This window comes from Zalophus californianus, chromosome 10, assembly GCF_009762305.2.
Source record: "Zalophus californianus isolate mZalCal1 chromosome 10, mZalCal1.pri.v2, whole genome shotgun sequence".
Classification (NCBI taxonomy): domain Eukaryota; kingdom Metazoa; phylum Chordata; class Mammalia; order Carnivora; family Otariidae; genus Zalophus; species Zalophus californianus.
The window spans coordinates 90,143,488-90,168,014 of NC_045604.1; the positions used below are offsets into that span (position 1 = coordinate 90,143,488).

The 24,527-nt window shown below is 43.2% G+C and overlaps 1 protein-coding gene across 1 annotated transcript in view; it reads left to right on the top strand.

The window, feature by feature from the left end:
- Positions 1-24,527, top strand: part of USP31 (ubiquitin specific peptidase 31) — a 68,422-nt gene that overhangs the window by 37,608 nt on the left and 6,287 nt on the right. Inside the window, exons 7-15 of the mRNA XM_027610705.2 lie at positions 3,756-3,936; positions 6,365-6,476; positions 7,088-7,182; positions 8,181-8,258; positions 9,031-9,160; positions 13,428-13,547; positions 16,045-16,270; positions 21,377-21,535; positions 23,046-23,198. Of these exons, the coding sequence (XP_027466506.1) occupies positions 3,756-3,936; positions 6,365-6,476; positions 7,088-7,182; positions 8,181-8,258; positions 9,031-9,160; positions 13,428-13,547; positions 16,045-16,270; positions 21,377-21,535; positions 23,046-23,198 (1,254 nt within the window). The remainder of the gene's footprint in view (positions 1-3,755; positions 3,937-6,364; positions 6,477-7,087; positions 7,183-8,180; positions 8,259-9,030; positions 9,161-13,427; positions 13,548-16,044; positions 16,271-21,376; positions 21,536-23,045; positions 23,199-24,527) is intronic.

Consider the following 24,527-nt stretch of genomic DNA (forward strand, 5'->3'; position numbering starts at 1 on the left):
CTGATAGTGTCTTTTGATGCACAAAAAGTTCTTAGTTTTGATGAAGTCTAATTATTTTCTTCTTTTGTTGCTTATCCTTTTTGTTGCTTATGTAAGATTTCATCCTTAAATCCAGGACCGTGAAGTTTACCCCTGTGTTTACTTCTAGGAGTTTTGTAGTTTTAGCTCTTACATTTAGATCTTTGTGCCATTTTGAATTAATTTTTGAATATGGTTTGAGGTGGGTGTTCAGCTGCATTCTTTTGTTGTATGTAAATAGTAATCCTAGCACCATTTGTTGGAGATACCATTCTTTCCGCTTTGAATGATCTTGATGCCCTTGTTGAATGTCCTTATTTTAGTTCCTCGTTTTCTTCACCACCCACTTCGATAGGTGCCTCTAGTTTCTGAACCTTTACATAATTCTGTACGTTGGGTTGGTCACCTTTCTCCATTGCCAGCCTAGGATTCCGTTATCTCTGGTATACTCATATTTACATTATTATTTTCTAAGTAGTCCGTTATTTCAGTTTTGATTTTTCTTTGACCTAACAGCTTCTTTTTGTTTTCTAGTTGCATTTTCATGTGTGTGCTTTGTTCAAATTGTTTTCTACTTTTATTACATTACAGTAAAAGAATACTCAGTTATCACCTTTTCCAGAAAGCTTCCCCCCCTCACCCCCCCGCAGGCACCCCCCCAGGTGGGCTGGCTGACTTCCTCCTCCTTGCTCCAGTCACATCTTCTGCTAATCTCTGACACCAGCACGTTGTGTGCAAATAATCTTTTTTCTTCTCTGTCCTTCCACCACACTGCGAAATTCTCTGTAGTTGGGGCTGTGTTTATCTTTCTGTACCCAGCAGTTCAGTATAGTTCCTAATGCATAACAAGAGCCCAATTAATGTTTGTTCAACTGAAAATTTGATCAAATCCCCTTTCACACCCCCATGGCTAAGGGTTAACGCTAAGTTTCTGTTTTTAAGTGACTTTGGTGAGGTCCAAGTTTATCATCTACTGACCAGAGAGTTTCTTTGTTGGAAGACTGTACCACTTATTGAGTATGTGTTAGCCTCTGTTAAAGCCTTGTAAATAACTTATTTGAGACATATGAAGCTGCTACCTTCCCCACTTTGCAAATGAGAGAGTGAAGACTTGGGGTGATTGAGTAACCATCCCAGTCATGCAGCTGGTAGTAAGTGAGTGTGCTTTTTGAACACAGAGCTTGATTTCTTTCTTTTTTTTTTTTCAAGATTTTATTTATTTATTCATGAGAGACAGAGAGAGAGAGAGAGAGAGAGAGAGACCGGGAGGCAGAGGGAGAAGCAGGCTCCCAAGGAGCAGGGAGCCCGATGCGGGACTTGATCCCCGGACCCTGGCATCATGACCTGAGCTGAAGGCAGACGCTTAACCATCTGAGCCACCCAGGCGCCCCCAGAGCTTGATTTCTGTGCAGTTGAGTGGAACCCCCTCATCACTTTAGAACAGGTCTTCCCAGCCTTCTGCAAGGAGGTGGGAAATGAGGTTGTTCATTGTCTCAAATTCAGACTTCTTTTATTTTTATTTTCTCATACCGAAGTTTAAAATGGCTATGGAGTGAAATCTGTTCTTCCTTTTGTGATTTCTTTTTGGTGTTTAAGCTTAAAAAAGTATTCCTCTCTCTAATAGCTTGATGAAGATTCCATTTTTTCTTACTTCTAGTTTCTGTATACTTTTTTTTTAAACTCTAATTCACCTGGAATTTATTTTGATTAACCACATACTGGTCATTTTAAATTGCTGTAATGCTGATGTCCCTTAATAGGTTTGGCAAGTCTTATATTGCTGGATATTTAGGTTATTGCTAAAATGCTGCTACGAATACTTTTGTATAGCCACTTTTTATTTTATTCTCCTTTTGGTGGTGGTCTTATTTGTATGTGTGTGTGGTGGTGGTGGTGGAGGGCTTTCGTCTTTTTTCTTTTTTTTAAAGATTTTTGTTTATTTGAGAGAGAGTGAGTGAGAGAGAGAGAGCACAGAGAATGGGGAGAGGCAGAGCAGACTCCTCCTGATCAGGGAGCCTGACGTGGGGTTTGATCCCAGGACCCTGAGATCATGACCTGAACTGAAGGCAGATGCTTAACCGACTGAGCCACCTCGGCAACCTGGAGGGCTTTCTTCTATTTCCAAGTTTGGGTATAATTTCCTTAGGCTGTACTTCTGAGGATTAAAGAGGTGAACAATTATTTTAATTTAATTTTATTATTTTTTTATTGAGGTGTAATTCACATATAACATGTTAGTTTCAGGGGTACAACATAATGATTCAGTATTTGTATATACTGCAAAATGATCATCACAGGAAGTCTAGTTAACATCCATCTCCATATAATTACAAAAATTTTTTTATTATGAGAACTTTTAAGATGTACTCTCTTAGCAACTTTCAGATATACAGTACAGTATTATTATTAACTGTAGTCACCATGCTGTACATTACATCTCCTTACTTATTTATTTTATAGCTGGAATTTTGTACCTTTTGATCCCCTTTCACTAATTTTGCCTGACACCATCCAACCCCCTGCAACCACTAATCTGTTCTCTGTATATGTGAGCATGGTTTCATTGTTGTTGTCTTAAATTCAACATATAATGAGATCATATGGTATTTATCTTTCTCTGACTTCTTTCACTTGGCAAAATGCCCTCAAGGTCCATCCATGTTGTTGCAAATGGCAAGATTTCCTTCTTTTTTATGGCTGAATAGTATTCCATCGAAATGAACAATTGTTTAATCAAGCACTTAATTGAGTTTCTCCTAAGTACAGGGCATTGTCCTAGGTACTGAATTGCTGAGTAGCTCTGATTGACAGCTCTGTTTTCACCTGATTTTCAGCAACCTGTATCATGCAAATCAATCATATATTTTTGTTCACTTAAATGTAGGTCCATCTAGTGTGATTGATTGTATTAAAGTTGACATGTCCTATAATGGCTGTGAATCTCGTAAGCGTGGTTTATCTTTTGTTTCTTATAACTCTGGCTCTTTAATTAGGGAGAAGAAACTGCAGTTAGAATATTGAAGATCATTCCACATTTACTAGTCTTAATTTTTTTTTTCCCAATTTATTTGGTTGCTGGTTGCATGGTCTTACCTTTAATTTGTCTTGGTGGATCATCTCTGCAAACTTGCTCTTCTAAAACGGTATCCAGTATTCACTCAAGTGAAGAGGTTACTGTTTTTTATTTTTAAAGATTTATTTGAGAGAGAGAGAGCATCCATGGGGTGGGTGGAGCAGAGGGAGAGAGAATCCTCAAGCAGACTCCTCACCACTTATGGAGCCTGAAGTGGGGCTTGATCTGAGAACCCCGAGATCATGACCTGAGCTGAAATCAAGAGTCAGATGCTCAACTGACTGAGCCACCCAGGTGACCTCAAGTGAAGAGTTTTAAATTTCAGTTTTCAAGATACATCAAGCTAGTTTAAAGGATTTTAATGATGGGATGCCTGGGTGGCTCAGTTGGTTAAGCCTCTGACTCTTGATTTCAGCTCAGGTCTTGATCTCAGGGTCATGAGTTCAAGCCCCACTTGGGCTCCACGCTGGATATGGAGCCTACGTAAAAAAAAAATTATTTTAATGACTGGATAAGTTATCTCAAAGTAGATCATTTGGGGGGGTTGATTATAGTTTAAATTACATAATGCAACTTCTTAATTTCTCCATTGGGTGAATGTCTTTGTAATGAATGAAAAGAATTTTGAATTGATAGAATAAGTTTTTTATTTTATTTTTTCCAGGAATCCACTTAAACAACAATCTAAACCACTTGAAATTTGGCTTGGATCATCATCGACTGTCTTCTCCTACACAAACTGCAGCAAAGCAAGGGAAAACAGACTTGCCCCCAGCAAGAGCGGGAAACGACAAGATTGTTCTATTAGTGTGTAACCGAGCCTGTACTGGGCAGCAAGGGAAAAGGTAAAAACTGGCTTACTAATAAGTGCTGAAACTTTAAAAGTCCAATATTTTCAAACATTTTAAAAAGTGGGGATGAAAAACCCTTACTTTTATTAACTTTTGATTCCAATATTTAGAAAGAATATGTGTATAAGTTGACCTCATTTTGAGGGGTTGGGAGGAGGAGAATATAAAATTAGGATGATAGAATCTGAATTAGAAAGGCTCTCCAAGCTCGTCTAGTTGTTAAAGGCTCCGTTCATGTGTTTATTTTTAGCTCAGGTTCCTCATGGGGCCTATAGGCCTATATCCAGCTACTTTCTTAACAGCCTTTTTTTTTTTTTTTTTTAATTCTTAACATATCTACTTGAATGGTACATGCACCTCAGTCTTACGTTCCAAACTGAACTGATTCTCTTTCTCTGTAAATCTGGCTCTCCAGTATTTCCTGTCTCAGCAAATGGCAGCACTATTCATTCAGCTACTTCAGTCAGAAATTCGGGAGTTGCAAATCTCTCTCAAATCTGTTTCCTGCTAAGAATATATGGGAGGTTTAGACTATCTTTTAAAGCAGTTCTATCACAATAGTAATGTAACCTGAGTAATAATGAAATATGGGTATGTTTCAGGGACAAAGGACTCTGTTTCTACTGTTTGTCAGGGTAGCATTTTATTAGTCTTTTAAAATGTTGCTTAGAAATAACTTATTTAATGATGGTTAAATAACTTAAGTATGAAATGTGTTGATTTGTATATTTATGATACTTGTTAACAAATACTTTAGTGTTTACAGTGTGTTGGGCACTGTTCCAACATGGGATAGAGCAGTGAACAAGACAGACTGTGTTCTTGTGGAGCTTACATCCCAGTGAGGACAGACCGACTGTAAACAAGTAAACACATGTCACTTCAAACAGTCCTCACCATTTTGAAGATATTAAAGCAGGCCTGGATGATGGAGTGTGCTGGTGGGGGGGCAGCCAGACCATGCTAGAGGTGGGGACAGGGAGGTCCACCTGAAGAAGCAGCATGGAGCTGAGGAGACGGTGTGAGTGATGTGAGCCTCTGGGGAGAAGGCTGCGTGGGGAGAGAACATGAGTACAAAGACCCTGAGACTAAGGAGAACTTGGCATGTTTATTTAAGGGGCAGAAAGAAAGGCAGCTCAGTGTGTTGATGTAAAATAAAGAACTTGTGGAGTCCCTTTTGTAATGATTCTCTTCTCTTGCAAGTGAAGACATGACTATGTGAAAAATAGGAGTGGCTGATTTGCACGTGCTTGTCATTTCTTTCACATCACAGTGCTGTTTGTGGAATACTGCTCTATGTAGACTGAGGCTGTTAGGAACGGCTTTCTTGATCTGAGTGCCTCTGCTTCAGCCTGAATCAGGGATTTTCTCTTGGCTCCTTTGTTCATTCATTAAGCGTGTATGGATTTCTGGGCATTGACTGGGTGTGGGGTACTGTGATAAATCATAGTTCCCGCTGTCAGATAACTCAGTCTACTGGTGGAGGCAGGAAGATAGACAGTATTTGCAGCACGGTGGAGTGAATGCCATGGCCCACATAGCACAGAGAACAAGTCAACAGGGTGCTTCCTGCAGAAGAATCCCTCTGCTGGGTCTTGATGTGAGTGAGTAGGAGGTGGCCCAGAGGAAGGGTGGGAGGGGTGTTCCGAGCGGAGGGAGTTGACCGCACAGAGAGTGAGTAGGACACGTGTAGGGCAAAAGAATAGGTCTGAGTGGCTGGGCTTGGATGAGAGTGTGGCTGGGCCAGGGGTCCTCGGCCATGGCTGCATATCAGAACCGCCTGGGGGTTCCTCAGCACATCTCTGTGCTCGGGCCGCGGACCAGAGTGATTACAGCAGAATCTCGGGGGCTGCACTTGGGCATCACCGTGTTTTAAAGCTCCCTTGGTGATCTCAATGTGTAGCCAAAGCTGAGAACCGGGGTACGGTACTCCTAGGAGTCCAGCATGGGCAGGGCCGCATGGCTTCTCCTGTAGGCTGGGAGCTGACTTTCTGTGTCATTTGCCTGCCAGTGCCTTCCTCGTCAGACAACCAGGCTATGGCCACCTGCCTGCCAGGCCTTCTAGGCTTGTCTGTTACTGCAGCACACAGCTCCTTATATGGGGACCCGCGCTGTTAGCCAGACCACGGCCACTCCTGTCGTCTTTCCTCACCGTATTCACGGATCCTGCCCTCTTGCCCCCTCGTACCGCCTAGAAGCCATTTTGACACATGAACTGTAAAATTTTGTGTAGAAATCTAGGCTTCTCTGCTTTTTCATCTACTTATGGGAGTAACTATTAAATTTCCTGTTTGTTTTATTTTGAGAACTGTCTTAAACCCAATAATATAGTCGTTCTATTTTAAGAGACCATGAGTAAACAATTACAATATTAAAGGGATTGCGGTACTTTTAAGGTGATTGCAATATTTATGTGTGTTAGATTTGGACTGCCTTTTGTGCTGCACTTAGAGAAGACAATAGCGTGGGACCTTCTGCAGAAGGAAATCTTGGAGAAGATGAAGTATTTCTTGAGGCCCACGGTTTGCATCCAGGTGAGTAAGCATATTGACACTCCAGCATAGCATGCATGTGTACCCAAGTGAAGAAACAGTCACTGTGGTGAAATTTGAATTTTGGACCTCTGCATTTAGGGAAGACCAGGCGCTGAGCTGGATGTTGAGGAGCCCTGGTGGAAAGCTGTTTGGTAAAATCTGCTGTGTTCAGATTTTCAGGACTAAGGATTTACCCCTCATTTTCTGGCCACTGCAAGAATTCCCTTGAACTGCTAGGTATTTCTTTATAATATATATTTATCTAATAAAGATTAGCACACAATCAGCTTTGAGAGATTGTAGAACAGGTATCTGTATATTTTCAAAATTAGGATTACTATATGAAGGTATCCATGGAGGACTTACATTAAATTAAGGTTCAGCCTAAAGCAGCATATTACTTGTCCTGCATAACATGTTTGATATGTAAATTGCATTAGGTTAATCATCTTTAAAGTGTGTAAGAGTGGCTCAACAACCTAAAAGAATATCAGAGAGAAGCATTTTGCAAAAGCGTTTGCTGTCCCTCTCGTCTGTTTTGGAAATGCCACTGTGACGCACATGCCCTTGGGGAGAAATTCAGCCACATTTTCCTTTACTGTTTGATGCAGGTGTGTCCATTCAGTTTGCGTGTTGTCAGTGTTGTGGGGATAACATACTTGCTGCCCCAGGAGGAGCAGCCGCTGTGCCACCCAACAGTAGAGAGGTAAGAATCGATCAGTCAGTCACCTGCTAGAATTTTATTTATCTTCCTCTGTAATTTCTAGTGATGTCTGATATAATTTCTACCTAAGTGTGGTAGGCTCATTAGGCTTGTTTAGAAATTAAGTATACTTATTTTACTTTTCATTCACATTTGAGTATGATATATATGATCTTTTTTGAAATCAGGAAAGCAAATTAATGTATGTCCCAGGACTACAGATAAATTACACTTTAATATTCAATCAGGATGGAAGCTTGCCAAAGTAGAATTCTCATCATGCCCCTTTCCTCCTGGAAATCTTAAATGGAAACCTGTAGCCTAAAAGATAAAGCCCAACTTCCATGGTGTACGACGCTCTACACAGTTTGAACCCTGCTTACTTCCTGCTTGTCAGGCCCCACTCTTCTCCTCCTCCCATCTTAGACCTTCAGTAGTATCAGAGCACGAGGATTGTTGGAAGTGTTGGCACCGCTTCGTGTGTGCCTTTGCATGTGTGGTGTCCTCTGTCGATCATTCCGTTCCTTCAAGCCTTCTTTCTGTCCCACCTCTCCCTCAGTAGACTTAGTCACTTCACTCTGCTACCTCTGTGCTTGGTGTATGGGGGAGAAGGAGAGATGTAGGAGCAGACTTTGTTTCCAGAGGAACTATTATCTGGTCTCTCTTTGGGTTGGTGAGAAATGACACAAAAAGTTGGAAAGGTCATTAAAAAAAAAAAAAAAGAATATCTAGAAGTGGTTGTGGACAGCCTTATAACATGAGACTAATTTCTTCCAATCTCTTTATTTCTATACTGGATGTTTTAATTTAAGGATTTTTCAGTCCAATTGTAACCTAGTTATTCTAGATACGAGGTCATAACGGTCTCAATAGAAACTTTTTCTGATGAGGAACAATGGTGAAGATTTTCAGTAATCATATTATGATGCCTAATTTCAGATAGGACGTAAGTAAAATCATTTCTTTAGAACATAATATGTGACTTCGTCTCCATGCTCTAGGGCACTAAAATCTTGTGGACCAGGTGGCACTGCTCACGTGAAGTTAGTGGTAGAATGGGACAAGGAAACAAAAGATTTGTGAGTATTTTTTTTTACTTAGTGCTTATAGAATCATTGATTTAATTATCATTTTAATAACATCCCTTTGATCTTTCAGATTAGCTGAAACAAATCTCTCTTTAAGTTTCCAAGTGGGTTACTAATCCTTTATTTAACCAGTTATTTCTTTCCTGTACATTCTTTTGTCTGGATCTCAAAAACCTCAGAATGTTTGCTGCTGATCAGACAGAACTATTTATTCATTACTGTACAGGGCCAATTACTTTTTTCTTTTATTTTTAGAGAGAGCATGCTCAAGCAGGGGTGGGGGAGGGGAGGAGAGGGCAAGAGAGAGAATCTCAGTCCGTGCTGGGTGAGGAGCCCGACTCAGGGCTTAAATCTTACAACCCTGAGACATGACCTGAGCTGAAATCAAGAGTGGGATGCTTAACCCACTGAGCCACCCAGGTGCCCCTTTGATTTTTATTACAGGCCCATTAATTCTAGTAAATTATACCAAATGCATGCCCTTAGATACAAAGGACAAGAATCTATGAATTAATAGTTCATGGCCAATCCCATGAAAACCAACTCCCAAGTTATTTCTTGAAAATAACTTTATAGATACAGAACTTTTCAAGAATATTTTGAAACATAGAAAACTTGGATGACTGGTTGGATAACCTGTTTACTTTCATTACACATTGGTTCTTCTTGGTTATAAATTTATAGTCACATTGTGAAGCTGCAATTTTGGGGTCAGTTTTGCAAGACATTCTCTGATAAATACCCACCCCCTCCCCCATTGCAGCTTGTTTGTAAATACTGAAGATGAATATATTCCTGATGCAGAAAGTGTCCGTCTGCAGAGGGAGCGTCATCATCAGCCTCAGACTTGCACTTTATCCCAGTGTTTCCAGCTCTACACCAAAGAGGAGCGGGTAAGAGCCTGGCAGCACTTCTTAGGTGGTGAGGGGGGCAGGGAGGGGGTGGGGCAGGATGACACCAGAGAAGCAAATGATGCTCCAGAAAAGTCCCCAGACATTCTGCACTCATGTAAGTTCTGCTGCACACACAATGGGCATCTAAGTGCTATCCATTTTAGGACTTTAACAAAAAGTAGTTTAGATTACTAGAAAATTTTGACTGATTGAAATGCTCTAGAAGTGAACCTTTGTAGTTAATATTTTCCCCTTTTAACAATAATAGACTTTTTTGTTTCGACTTAGAGATTTTATTTATTTGTTTATTTATTTATTTATTTATTCTTAAGACTTTATTTGAGAGAAAGAGAGATCGTGTGTGAGAGATTGAGCACAAGTGGGTGGGAGGCAGAGGGAGAGGGAGAAGTAGACTCCGCTGAGCAGGGAGCCTGACGTGAGGCTCGATCCCAAGACCCTGGGATCATGACCTCAGCTGAAGGCAGACTCCTAACCAACTGAGCCACCCAGGCGTCCCTCAATTTAGAGATTTTAAATCATTTGCCCTAGTAACCAGAATAGTGATTCTTAATTTTTTGGTACTAAGAACATAGGTGCCAGAACCTATTTAAATTTAAACTAAATTAATGAAAATGAAATAAAATTAAAATTTCAGTTCCTTAGCTGCATTAGTCACATTTGGAGTTCTCAGGGCGGGTATACATGGAAAGTTCTATCAGATAGCAGTCAACACAGTGCTTGGCAGATAGAGGGGACTCAGTAAATATTTGAATGGAAGAATGGACAGAGACATGGATAAGTAAGTCTCTGCGGTTGGGGCCAAGGCCTGTGTGATTTTTAAAACTCTCCAGGTTAATGCACCTTGAACAGCCTTGACTAGAGTAGTTGGCATTCATCTAATCTTGAGTTGATGTTGGCATCATAATTTTGACTGCTAATTGTCACTGCTCACTCTTGTATGTAGTGAACCCTGAAATTTCAGGGTTAGAGGGGACTTTAAAACTCCTTTTTTCTAATGGTTGCGTTCTTCTACCTAATTGCAAATAGATGATTGTCCAGCTACTGTTTGAATACCTTAGTTATGAGGCATTAGTCTCTACTCAAGAGACATACCATTTCCTCTCTGGATATCTCTGATGGTCACTGAAGCTGCCCTGAAATAGGCCCCAGGTTACTATAGCCAACAGGCGTTCTCTCTCCTGAGTTCGTTAAGGATATTTGAGGACAAGTCTTAATTTTCTTCCACTTGTCTGTCCTTTAAATATTTGAAAATACTTTTAATATTCTCACAGAGTCTTTTTCCCCCAAGCTGTTCATAGCTCGTTCCTTTAATAACAGTTTTTTATAAGACCTGTCTCCCCGCCCCCCCCCCCCCCCCCCCCCCAGTTTGGGGCCTAATTATAAAATAGTTGGCCTTATTATTTTTTTTTTAATTTTTAAAATTGTTTTTGATTTTATTTATTTGAGAGAGAGAGAACACAAGTAGGGAGGTGAGGGAGAAGCAGACCCCCTGCTGAGCAGGGAGCCCAATGTGGGGCTCGATGCCAGGACCCTGGGATCATGACCTGAGCTGAAGGCAGACGCTTAACTGACTGAGCCACCCAGGTGCCCCAGTTAGTTGGCTTTAAAATGGGTTGATGGCAGATTCTGTTTGGAACTTTGTCCTATAGGGCTTGCTTTTTTTTTTTTTTTTTAATTTGGGAGATGTTTGAGAATGGCACAAAGCTTAAAACTGAGCAGATCTACTGTATGACAACATTGGTATTCCACAAAACATCTCACTGGTCTAGAAGGATGAATTCAAGCTGGCAAGATACATTTTAGTAGGGATTCATTCAATAAATGTTTACTGAGTACATACTTTGTGCTAGGTGCTACACATGGTACTGGGGATGTAACAGATCGAGCCAAGTGGGGGTTCTGCCTCTGGGCTATTTATAGTCTCCTGGGGATAAATAAGTAAATCAAGGAAGTAACTTGATGTGGTTGAGAAACAGGAATGAGGCCAGTGTAGCTGCAATACAGGGGTGAGGAAGAGAGTTGTGAGAGTCTGTCCTGGTCATAAAATAACCTTAGCATCTATAAAACAGTGCTTGGCACAGAGAAGGCATTTGGTAGGTACATATTAGAATGAGTGAATAAGTGAGTATTACTTGGGTCCAGAAATCACAGAACAGGTACAGAGGAGGAGATATTATTTAGCAGCAGACCGTGAGGCGGTAACTTCGGGTTTAGGTGTCCGCAAGCTCAGTACTGATCCACAGTCACCACCGTGTCAGCCACCTCCAGCTGCCTCAAGGATACTTTAAAATAGTGTCCAGAACTCAGATGGTGATAGCACTGCTCTTTTCATTACCTTAAATGTTCACGGTTAAAAGAGACTGACAAACCGTGGCATGAGAGAGTGGCTAGGGGATGGTGCATCTGGAAACCATGATGCGCTGAATGTCTTTTGACAGAGGAGGCCTTAAGTGGGGATCTGATAGTTATTTTTAGGCACTTCAAGGACTGTCTGTGGATGAGGGATTGGACTTAATTCTATCTAAAAAGCAGAACTTAAAGATTGGAAATTACAAGGGAGAATGAATTTGTCTTAATATGAGGAAGAACTCTCTGACAGACCATCTGAAAATGAAATAGCTGCCTGCTGAGATAGCTGTCCTTCATTTGCTACGCAGAGTTAGCTAGACCAGCGATGCTCCGAGTATGGTCTGCAGGTCCAGGAGCTCTTTATAGCAGTTTACAATAAGATAAGTACAGAAATCAGAGACGTTTTAGAAAATGTCGTAGCTATTAGACATTGTCAGGACATTCTTACTGTATCTTGTACAAGTATCTGTGTTGGAAATTAACAAAACAAATAAACAACTTGCCCTTTTACCACAAGCCCTGGGCTGGATGGCCACATATGGAGACTATTAATATGTCAACGGAGGTGCAGACTTAACGGATGACAGTGTAGGTCCTTGCCAGTCTGTGTTTGAGCCACCTCCATCTACCCAAACTTCTGTTTCTCCCCATGTTTCCTACAAACATGATTGGGTCTCCCTGTCATGAAAAAAAAGAAAATCCCCTCAGTTTTGTTTCCCTTTCCAGTGACCATGCCTGCCTTTCTCTTCCTCCTTTCTGCTTCATTCCCCATTGGTGGTTTCAGCTCTTGTCCTCCCTCCATCTGACTTGCATTTCTGACACTGCCCTCTGAAACTCTCTCTGTGGCCCTTGGTTTGCTCAGTTCTGTGGCCTTTGCCCCATCTCCAGCCAACCCCTCCAGGATCTTGCCATTCTCTCTCCTTAGTCTGTATAAAAAAGAATGCTTCTGGTTTGCCTGGTTTTTTTGACTATACGTCCTCAGGCTCTTTCCCTTAAAACGAGGATTTCCCCAAGATTCTGTTTTTGACTTCTGTCTGTCCCATCTCAGTGGGCATTGTCATCCACAGCATGCTTTCCTTACCTCATCATGTTCATGGTCCTTGATCTGATGTATCTTCTGAACTCCAGAGGGGATTTAAATCTCTCACCAGACATGCCTCATGGGCACCTCTAACTGAATATGTCCCCATCCTGAAACCCTCGCCTGCAGAGATGGCATATGTAGACCTGAAGCCTCAGATTGACATTCAGAAAGACCTTGTTGATAGCAGGAGGTGGGGGGGATTGTTTAGAGGGGTTCAGTGCTTGGGAGAGAGAGATCAGTTAGGAGACTCGCCAAAGTCCAGGTAAGAGCATGGGTGAGGATTGTGAATTAAGGCCATCTTCGTGGGAATGGAGTAGAGGAGACAGGTGTATGATATGGCAGAGACAATTACTTTGGATAGATGTGGAACCGGAGGAAGAGGGAGGGTTTCGAAGGTTTGGGATACTCCGCCCCACCCCGCCGCGAGTACTGCCTTTTGTGGGTGGTAGTGGTGGTTGCTGAGGTAGGACTTAGAGGAGGAGGAGAAAGTATATTGATGGAAAGGCAACAGGTTGAGTTTAGGAGTTTGTGGAATTTGAGGTTCTTCTGTGACATTGAATGTCCTCTGTGTAATATTTACTTGTTCAGTCATCTCTTTTTGAGAGAGAATTTATTCAGCAAATCTTGGGGGGCCATCTCTGGCCAGGTGCCTCTCGTGATTGTGTTTTTCCACTGACTCCCCATCATATGTGGTTTCCAGAGAGATTCCGAATCATACCACACCTTGACCAGGAAGTGAGTGCCACGGTCTTCTGTAGAAAGTCTTGCCTTAAGTGGTGCTTAACGGAAGTCGTTTCATGTCCTTGTTTTCAGCTTGCTCCAGATGATGCCTGGCGCTGCCCGCACTGTAAGCAGCTGCAGCAGGGGAGCATTACGTTAAGCCTCTGGACTCTGCCTGATGTGCTTATTATACATCTAAAGAGATTTCGACAGGTAGGTAAATCCTCTGTCTTAGTGAGAAAAGCTGTGGCCATGTTTCTTATACCTCTACTGGTGGGCTGCATGGGTTCTTTGTGTGTCCCTGTTTGATCTAGTGTTCCTGTTCATGTTGTTACAGACACATCTGCCCCGTGTTTGGGGTCATGTTTTGTTCTTACCCAAAGCAAAATTTGAGCATCTTGTGACCCTTTAAATTCTAAACATTTTAGTTCATACTGCAGATATTTTACTTTGTTCTTGAGGACTTGCTTTAGATTTGTAAATGCTGTGTTTTAAATTTTAGTAAGTGTATTTTGGTATTTAAAAAAAAAAAAAGTAGAGCTCCTTTCTGGGGTGGGTAGAATTCTCTTTGTACCTAAAGTAATAATGGTGTTATCCTGCTCCCAAGGAGCTGTTGTATAGTTGGGAAGATGAGTCATAAATATATACAGAGAAAAGCTGCTTTGAGCTGTATTACTCTGAGTCAGTTTTTCAAAAAGGCTGTCTATTCCCTGAGGTTAGGGTTGTCCTGGGCAGGCCCCATTGTAGGAGAGGTAAAGAGGAAGTAAATGTTTAAGGAGCATCTGAGGCCTGGCTTTAAGGTTTGTATCTGAAAGATTAGGAGGAGGCATCTCCCAGTTGAGGGGAGCAGGGCTGCGCACTCACAGTGGCAGAGGGAGCGATGTGTGCAAAGCCCTGAGTGCGGATAGCATGTGCCAGAGACTGAAAGCAGGCCAGTTTGGCTGCAGCTCCAGAGGATGGGGGAAGCTGTGAGCTGAGGTGGAAGGGGTGCGCAGGGGCTGGCCAAGCAGACCCTTGTGGGCAGAGTGGGATTCTGATAAAGGGTTATAAACGGAGAAGCAACATGACCAAATTTGTGATTTGAAGAGACCATTCTGGCTGCAGTGTGGAGAATGTGAGGCTGCACGAATGAAGCTGGGGAGATCTGGAGGGAACCAAAGCAACCATCCAGGGGAGGGGTGCTGATGGCTTCTCTGGAGCAGTAGCAATGGAGATGAGATTGGAATAGAATCAAAAGATGTTTAGGACTTGCTGATGAAGTGGAGGTGTCTGCGGTGACATGCACAGGATCCCCAGGGCTGGGCTTTCACTCAAAGGTTTAGGGTCTGGCTCCTATAGTAAAGAATGTCCCAGCTGCATGCTTCCATTGGGATCTGCAGGTAGACAGCTGATGAGGTTCAGAGCCCAGCCTTCTCTGGCCCCTTCCACATATGCACACTAACTTCCTTCGCTTTCTGTTTCTTTAGAAGGCATGTCCCCACCCTTACCACACCTCGGACTCAAAACTGCAGTGTCGCTTTTGACTTCTTTCTTGCCCCTCCCCTGTAGCCAGTTACCTCTTCAGCTTGGTTGTGCCTCTGCATGGCCTCCTGAGTGTGTCCCCTTCTCCCCACTCTTTTTTTTTTTTTTTAAAGATTTTATTTATGGGAGAGAGAGAGAGCATGAGAGGGGGGAGGGTCAGAGGGAGAAGCAGACTCCTCGCTGAGCGGGGAGCCCGATGTGGGACTCGATCCCAGGACTCCAGGATCATGACCTGAGCCGAAGGCAGTTGCTTAACCAACTGAGCCACCCAGGCTCCCCCCTTCTCCCCATTCTTGCTGTCAGCATGCCACTGCAGACCTGTGAGACTTCCCAGCTGGTTGCAGTTACATTGTCTTCTCCTTGATTTCTTAGCCTAAGCTGCTCCTCCCTTCGTGCCACGTCCTGTGCGCTGCTTACACAGCTCTGACGACATCCCCTCAGGCCTCAGTGCTTGACTGCAGAACAAGGTCCAGATTCTTGAATCTGACTTTCCTGACCATCCAGGGCTCATCCTGCCTTTCTCTTACGGACACTTTCCTTCTCTTAGAACCATGGCTCCTTGGGGTGGGCGTTAGCCATGGCTGTTAATTTCTTAAAGCTCCCACAGACACAGGAAACATTTAGAAAACAGCTGTTGAGCTGACGGTTGGATTTCAGAGGATTTCCCAGTGGCCTTAATGGAAAGTACAGATTACCTAAGATGATCAACTAAATGAATATATCAAGTCAGTGTTAAGCGGTAACATGCTTGTTGGAGGAGGTAGCCGGTGGGGGGGGGTGGTGATAGGGTGCACTGCTTATCCAGCGCTGCTCTGTGCACGTCATCCCTCACGTACGTGAGTACTCCATCGCTGTTCGTGCCTGTGTGACAGAGGTATCAGGATGAACTGCCTGATAATGTCATTTTGTAAGTCTAAAACCTAAAACACCTTTATCAGATAAGGAAATGGACTCAGAGGCTCATCACCCCTTATATGTAGGTCATTGCTTGTTCTACTTTTAGTGGTATTACAACCTGTTCCTCCAGATAGTTAAAACTATTAGTGAGTTTCCCTATTTTGAATGTGTCTTGGGAAACATCAGGTAACTCAAACCACTCTAGCTGATAGGGTCCACATTCCACACAAAACTGATCTACCATCTACTTGCATGAAAATATCATCAGAACTTGTTTTTCTTCTTGCAACAGGAAGGAGACAGGCGTGTGAAACTTCAGAACATGGTCAAGTTTCCCTTGACTGGCCTGGACATGACACCTCATGTGGTTAAGAGAAGTCAGAGCAGCTGGAGTTTGCCATCCCATTGGTCTCCATGGAGACGGCCCTATGGACTCGGGAGGGACCCTGAGGACTACGTCTATGACCTGTATGCTGTGTGCAATCATCATGGCACCATGCAAGGGGGGCACTACACAGGTCTGCAGTGCGAGAGGCCGGGCGTCTGTGTTGACCCTTCCTTCAGACAGGTTTTACTTGTGACAGGGTTACTTTTGCTTTAGAACAGTGTGCCAACTTTGAGAGCAGTTTTCATCCTCTGGATCGCTGTCCAAGAGCAAATAAACAAAATTTCTTCCTTCTTTTCCTGAGTTGGGTCCTCCAGTAGTTGTCTGACCTGACTGGGGAGTGGTGCGTGCAGACAGATAGCACCATCTGGGCCACCAAGGGCTCACTGTGATTACCTCCCCTGCACTCCCCATTTAAGGTTTCATTCCACCTCCTTGAAATTCTAGCTGCTCCCTTATTTGGAGTGATTTTATGAACCAGCTTTATAGTGTCTTTATAGTGACTTGGAAGAGTTTTTCTCTTTGTTTTAAGGCTAAATTTATTTTTCATTTTTTAAAAGCGACTGTGTTCATTATCTGAAATTTATAGGCTAGAGAGAAAGAGAGAACATTACCATCATCCGTGGGCTCATCACTCAAAAATAACCATTGGCAACATTTTTTAAAAGATGGTGATAAATATACATATCAAAATTGACCATTTGAACCATGTTTGAAGTGTGCAGTTCAGTGGCGTTAAGTACATTCACATTGTTTTGCGGCCCTCACCACCATCCCGTCTCCAGAATGTTTCTTCTTCCCAAACTGAAACATTAAACAGTAACTCCCCTCTGCCCTCTTCCCCCCATCTCCTGGCCACCACCAGTCTTCCTGTCTCTGTGAATCTGATTACTCCTGGAACCTTCTGTCACTGGAACCATACAGTATTTGCCCTTTTGTGTCCAGCTTAGTTCATGTAGCATAATGTCTGTAAGATTCACCCATGTTCTAATATGTGTCAGAATTTCCTTCCTTTTTAAGGCTGAATAATAATATCCCTTGTATGTAGGTAACATTTCTTCCAGTGTTTTTCTGTAAGTTTTGGCCATTATTTTACACTATCATGATTGTACTGGTAGGTTCTATTTAGGTGAACATTCATGGAGCACGTCCTACATAGCTTGCCCTGGGCTCACATCAGAGGCACATCAGAAATGAATAGGCCTGAACCTCTGTCTTCCAGGAGTGTAATCAGGTAGGGGGAAATAGGGCCAGATGATACATAAGATCAGTAATGTGTCAAAGGTTCTGTGGTGGAAATGTGCTCAGGGGGTAGAGCAGGGGGCCACGGGAATGTGGTCAGAGCGTACTGGAGGCACAGGAGAAGCTGTGGGGATAGCAACCTGCTCTCTGTACTTCAGGACCAGATGGGCTGATGGGGAGACAGACAATAAAAGTTTCAGAATCAGAAGCACAGTGAGGTGCGAGTGCTGTGTACATGTCCCCGTATCCCGGTCTTCACACTTCATTGTAACAGAACTATTTGGTTCTGAATTATTATTCAGCCTTAAAAAGGAAGGAAATTCTGACACATATTAGAACATGGGTGAACTCTAATTTTATATAGCCATTCCCCATTGTTGAACATGTCTGCTGTCTCTGGTTTTTAACTTTGACTGTAAAACTGATGAACATCTTTTAGTTTATATTCTGGTTTTGTAATTCCTCGAGATTGGTCTCAGAACTGGAATTATTTGGCTTAAGGGCATGTGTGAACCTCGGGGTGGCAGGCAGGTGTGGGGACTCTTCCTTGGACATTTGTGTTCAGGGGGAGTCCATGGAGGGCGCTGCTGTTAATTTGGCAGTCTGTATGGGTGGGCGGCCAGGACTTGGATTTTTGTTTCCTTCACACTAAGCACACTTCACATGTGTACTTCCAGGGACTTCCTTTCTTCATGAACTCAGTGCTTCATGCAATAAGACTCCAGGGCACCGGTGATGCATAGAGGTCAGGGGAGGTGGAGGAGGTTGGGCTCCACCAGTTAGTTTTTAAAAATCTGTGAGACTCTTCCCTAGCAGTTAGCCCCAAGAGCCCTCTCAGCAGGCTCCTGAACCCCTCCACCAGCACACTCACTCAACCTGCTCTCGGAGACCACAGGAGGCAGGGATGGGGCAGGTGACTGGATACAGTAATCTTTTATTCTTGAAACCCTTTTAGCTCATGTTCATTTAGTACTTAGATGCCACAGGCAACAATTATTTGTGAGAGGAATGATCCCAACTTGGAGTGTATCTCATCGTAGAACGGTTTGTTTTGCCTCTACCTGCCCTAGGAAGCACACTCAGGGAGAAAAACGAGATAGAGAAGTCGAAGACCCTAGAAGACGAAAGTTAATTAAACATTTAGATCTATTTTACCTTGTATTTTGGTTTAAATCAAATTTAAAATCTGATAAGACTGAATTTTGTGTCTTGCATATTTTGTATTTATATTTTATGGGGCCAGTTGCATTTAAATGTCATGTACCTGTTTGGATGTTTGCTTTTGTGGCATTACCAGTCATGTCTGTGTTCTTTGATACTGAGTCGTAAAATTAGACACTCATGGACTCTTCAAATGGAAAGGGACTTAGAGGTGATTTCAGTTCACTGGTTAGCTGGTGTAGTAACACCTTTTCCAGCATCCCTGGTCAGTGTTCATGCAGCTTCAGCTTTGGTAAAGAATGTGTCTTCTGTTGATAATATTGTTTCTCAGGAAAATAATGCACTTTCTAACAAGAAATTGTTGAGAAAAATAGGACAGTACTGGATTTTATCCTATCGTGTTCTTCTTTATATAGAGTGGGCTTTGGAAAATGCCTGAAAACCTGCAGGTACTTGGGAGGCCTCATAGTTTAGAGTCAGGAGCGTGAGCTAGAAGCTAGACACCTCTTCCACGCTCTGTGACCTGCAGCAGGTGACCTTACATGAACTTGGTGACAACACCAGCGAACTAGACGTGCTCGGACCTGCCTCTCGCGACCTATTGTTACCTAGGAAGAGCTTAGGCACTTTCTGCATTATTTCCCCTTTGTGATGCCTAGGCCATACCACTGCTTTTCTGATTGATACATAAAAGTTTAGGGTTTTAGTTTAGAGAACATTTTAAATGCCTTTGTATTGTTGAATTCAAGATGACATGTTTTTAAGTCTTTATTTGGAATTTTATTTTGCACTAGTTCCAGCTATAATCACATGGTACATGTATGGCTAACTTGTATATGAATTCTAGATCAAACTTCCATGATGAAGAATCTGCCTTTTTTCTTTTTCAAAATTTCCAGTTTTTCATGAATCAGTCTTTGTAAAAATACAGAAAGAATATCACGGCAGTGTCAGATTGCTATTTAAATGCTAATTTCAGTTTGGGTGCTTATCTTGTTGTGGACTGGCACCAGTCTGTGAACCACAATTTGAGTAGCACTTGTCTAGAAAACACTTGAGAAGCTAGTGCCAGGAAGAAAAACAAGTAGAATTATTTGGTAAATACACTGAAACCATTAGTGATTTGCCGTGCTGCCTTAGTTGCCTTGCTGTGACTGGAAACAGACCACCCTGAAGAGAAACGGACTGATGCTAGTGCTGGGCTCTTCTGTTACCTTGTCTTGGGCGAGTCCTACTCCAGAAGAGCAGCCACCTTGCCAGCTGGGTCATTTCTGTATCGAGCCTGACCTGACACCACTGGCCAGTTGCTGTTTTACCAGCTCCATGTGCTACCTCTCTCTCTACTTCTCTCCCCTTCTGGTCCTAGGAGTCCATAGCAGTCCGTGATTTCCCTCTCCACGATCAAAGATTCTTATTCTGCTCTTCTCTTCGGGGACCTGTCAGGTGTAGCCCCTCCTCACCTCAGTCCCTTTCATTTCTTAAGGTTCCACACTCACAAATGTGGTTGTCGCCTGTGAGGGAGTCACTCTTTGGTGCCTCAGGACGCTATGTGCCCTGCCCCTGGAGTGTTCAAAATATCCTAGCACTCATTTATTCTTACTCCAATAAATGGGTATTTTTAGAAAGCGTGATAAGAGTGTACCCCTTTGGATCAAGTTTAATCACACCTCTTGATATATCCTTACAAGATCACATGGCCTCATGAACACGTTCTTGCCTGCTTTTGTTGGTACTCGAATGGTCTTTATTTCTCTCTCAGGCTTAGAATTTGTTTTTTTTTTTTTTTTTTTAAAGATTTTATTTTATTATTTATTTGAGAGAGAATGAGAGATAGAGAGCACGAGAGGGAAGAGGGTCAGAGGGAGAAGCAGACTCCCCGCAGAGCAGGGAGCCCAATGTGGGACTCGATCCCGGGACTCCAGGATCATGACCTGAGCCGAAGGCAGTCGCTTAACCAACTGAGCCACCCAGGCGCCCCTCTCAGGCTTAGAATTTGAACTGGAGAGAAACACGCATACATTTATGAGCTTAAATATTCTTAGTTTGCTGGGGGACTTCCACTGGCGCTCTGTTTGTGCTATCCCTGAGAAGCAGGGTGGGGTAGTTTAAGTGCAAGCTCAGGGACTAGATACACTTAATATGAACTGGGCCCTGCCTTTCACCAGCTGCTTGACCTTGGGAAACTTGTTCATTATTTTGAGCCTCTGTAAAATGGAAATAATAATCGAACAAATCCCATAGGATTAGCTGATAAGTTTGGCACATAATAAGGGCTAAACAAATATTAGCTGCTGCTAGTATTAGTATCATTATTTCTAGTTCTATTTTCTATCTCTAATAAACACTAAAATGTGACGACATGCTTATATCAGGGTTTCCCAGCCTCAGCACTCTTGACAGTATGGCTGGATAATTCTTGTGGCAGGGACTGTCCTGGGCATTGTAGAATGTTTGGCAGCATCCCCGGTCACCCACTCAATGCCAGTAGCACCCTAACCCCTTGTGTGACAGTCAAAAATGTCTCCATTCATGGCCAGATGTCCCTAGGCGAGCAAAATTGTCCCAGGTTGAGACCCACTGGTTTAAATAAATGAGTATATTGTGTTTTCTAAGATTAAATAGAATTTTGTCCATTTGGAATAGTTTAGAATTTCCTGAAACATTTTGCCTGAGCATGATAGGCTATTTGGGTTTTTTCCCCCTTCGTATGTTACTACATGCAGCCTTAAAAAGCTCTTGAGTTAATGATATGAGCCAAAGCACTGGTGTCTGTGGGCAGAGTGGAGTGGCTGGTGCCCCCCTCCCCTGGTACTGACGACAGGCTCTTCTTTGGCAGCGTACTGTAAGAACTCTGTGGACGGCCTCTGGTACTGCTTCGATGACAGTGATGTGCAGCAGCTGTCGGAAGATGAGGTCTGCACACAGATGGCGTACATCCTTTTCTACCAGAGGCGGACAGCCATTCCATCATGGTCGGCCAATAGCTCAGTGGCAGGTAAGGCCAGCTTATTCTTTGGCAGGTTTTTCTAGAACAGAAGATTGTAATTAATGGTCCAGAGAACTTCTCCACAAGGTCTCATGACTCTGTGGGGTTGATCAGATCAATCCTCACATTTGCATTTAATCTGGAAACCAAAATGATTGTGGTCAAGGAAATAGGGGTGGAATGTGTGAACCAGCAGCATTCACATGGAAGCATGTAGAGCCTGTCTCAAAGTGAGCATGCCATATTTGCTTGTGGAATGAATGAATGAATGGAAGGAAGAAAGGAAGAAAGAAAGGAAGGAAGGAAAAAAAAGCAGTACAGCATGCTACTCTAAAAGGGAATGAGACTTGGCTTTGCCATGTTTTGGTTGGATCCATCATCTTGGAGCACATCCCATCCAAGCCACATGTTTAATCATCTGTAATGTGGGAGTACTAATAATACCTGCCTTATGGGGTTATTGTGTGCATCAGATTAGGAAAATGTATGTTAGAGCCTTTTAGAAAAGGTAAATAGCCGTTAAAAATAGTTCTTTTTCTCTATGCAGTCGGCCTGTTCCATTAGAAGGGTTGAAGGCTACGGTCTATTAGATGGGCTGGGTTTAGCTGGATGGGGTTTAGTCTGGATGCAGCCACACAGTCCAGGCAAGGCGATGCATGCTTCTTAATGCAGAGTTTAAGACACTGTGGCTGAGGACGGGGGCATGGTAACATGGGATCATGTTAGAGAGTATTAGCCCTGGGTTGAAGCTTGTGAGGGGTAGGTTCGAAGCCGCTGAAAGGAGGCACAGCTGAAGCAGAGTGAGCCCCCGCTGGAGTCAAGCCCCACTCAGTACACTTGCCTCTCTGTAGCCACTCACTCCTTTAAGAGAGTGGGAACTCTAGTGCTCTAGTGCTTTTCCCCAGTGCTTTCCAGAGCCTGAGATATGCTTGGAAATTACACCCTCTTGAGGTCTATTTGAGACATGTTCTCAATTTTGAGAGCAGTTTCTGTTGCTCTGGAATATATTTCAGGGCATCCCTGGAATGGACAGTACAGATTGACGTATATCCTGGGTGTGTGCATGTGTGTGTGTTTGTATATTAACATCGTGGAAATGATGTAACGACTCCACAAAGCAGTGAGGCTAAGAAGATAACGGAGCATGCCACTTTTATTTGCTCTGTGTCAGAATTTTTTCTGTGTGTGCTTAGAACAGTACTCGGCAGTAGGTGCTTAATAAATATTTATAGAATGAGTATGAACGATTCTATTGTCAGCACTTAAGACCTGTACTTTGCATTACTAAGTGTCCATGCCTATACTTGCATTTCATTACTATAAACATGTGCGAGAGTCTGGCCTCCTTCTTCTCATCTTAAAGGGATATTCAAGCAGGCACAGGTCTGCTTGGGGTCTGGGAATTAATACTGATGTCGGCCACCTCCCAGCTCCAGCAGCAGCACTTTTGTGAGGGTGTGTGCCAAGCTGCCGGCCCGGGATTCTGGCCTGACCTCAGTGCCCGCTTCTTTTACTGCAGGTTCCACAAGTTCTTCCTTGTGTGAACACTGGGTGAGCCGGCTTCCGGGGAGCAAGCAAGCCAGCGTGACCTCCGCAGCTTCCTCCAGACGCACCTCCCTGGCCTCGTTGTCCGAGTCGGTGGAGATGGCTGGGGAGAGGAGTGAAGACGATGGTGGGTATGGGTTTTGTGACACATTTCTACAATGGTGTCTCACAGACACAGCACAGGGTCCCTCATGCTTAGGAATTAAGCCTCAAGAAGACTGGGAGAAGGTAAAAGGGCTGTGTAGCTGTGGGTTACAATCATAAATGCCATTTTCTATAAACTGGGTCATTCGCTTTTCCTCTGTGACCTCTAGGATGACTTTCTCCTCCTACTTCATTATTTTCCACTTCTAAGGTCTAGCGTGGAGGCTGGAGCTTTAACTCTGTAGAATAATGTATACTTTCTTTCAAAGTGCTTTTCAAAGTTCCTAAAATAAGCTGTAAGGGGACTCCGCAAGGGTGGTGATTTGCCCAGGGCCTCCTTCCTGGCAAGGAGGAGTTGCTGTGCTGGCTCTGCTGGGGGCTTCCTGACTCTTGGCTTCTCCCCTTTCCACCGCGGTTTCCTTTAGAGGAATTTGTGGCATGTTCTTTTAAGTACAGAAGCATCTAGAACAAAAACTCTTGCCTCTGCATAAAGGTAGTTTTTAAGAATTCTGAAGATGGTCACCATACAAAAACTTGGGAAATATGAAACAAATAGAACTTTTTTTTTTTACCTTTACCTACCGCTTAAGTAATGGCAGCAGAACCCTCAGTTCTGACAGGAGCCCCAGGTGGTGCAGGAAGGATCAGGCGGCCCAGGCGCTGAGGCTGGGAGGAGGTGAGAGTGAGCTCAGCTTCTCTAATGAGGATGGTGACTCATCTCCCAGCAAGTCTTCTGCGGCCAGCATGTCGGTTGCTGTAATCCTGTAATCTGCGTCTAGTGATGGGTAATTGTGAGAACGTGAAGTGGAGGGAAACAACAGGAGGCTGAACGGGGCCACTTGGCCGGGGAGGTCTGCGTCATTGTAGCTCCAGCACCGCTCCCTCTTCTGGCTTGTAGACAAAATAACAAGAGTACTTAGCTGGAATTGCTAAGCTCCTGACATTTTATAGAAAACCAGCCAGTGGATCTTTGCTTGTTTAGGTAGAGGTTTTTCTCAATGAAGCCTTTAAATTTAGAATTCACTGTTGTTTTAACAGTAAGCTGGTTTGCCCTCGGTCTGTGTAGTTGGTGAAATCAGTATCCTCTTAAGCATCATCATCACACTGGTGCCGGGTGGTGCCCACAGAACAGAGCCTGTCTCTGGGAGTCTTATCTGGATGGTTTTATAAATACCACAGCTACGGTACCAAAGTATCTATGAAATTTAATTTAGAATATTTTCTTTGGAAGGAAGTATTAAGGCACTCAAAATAGAAGTATGTAGTTCTAATTATGAACTTTTTCTTTGGAAGTTGGAGATGACTCAGGAGT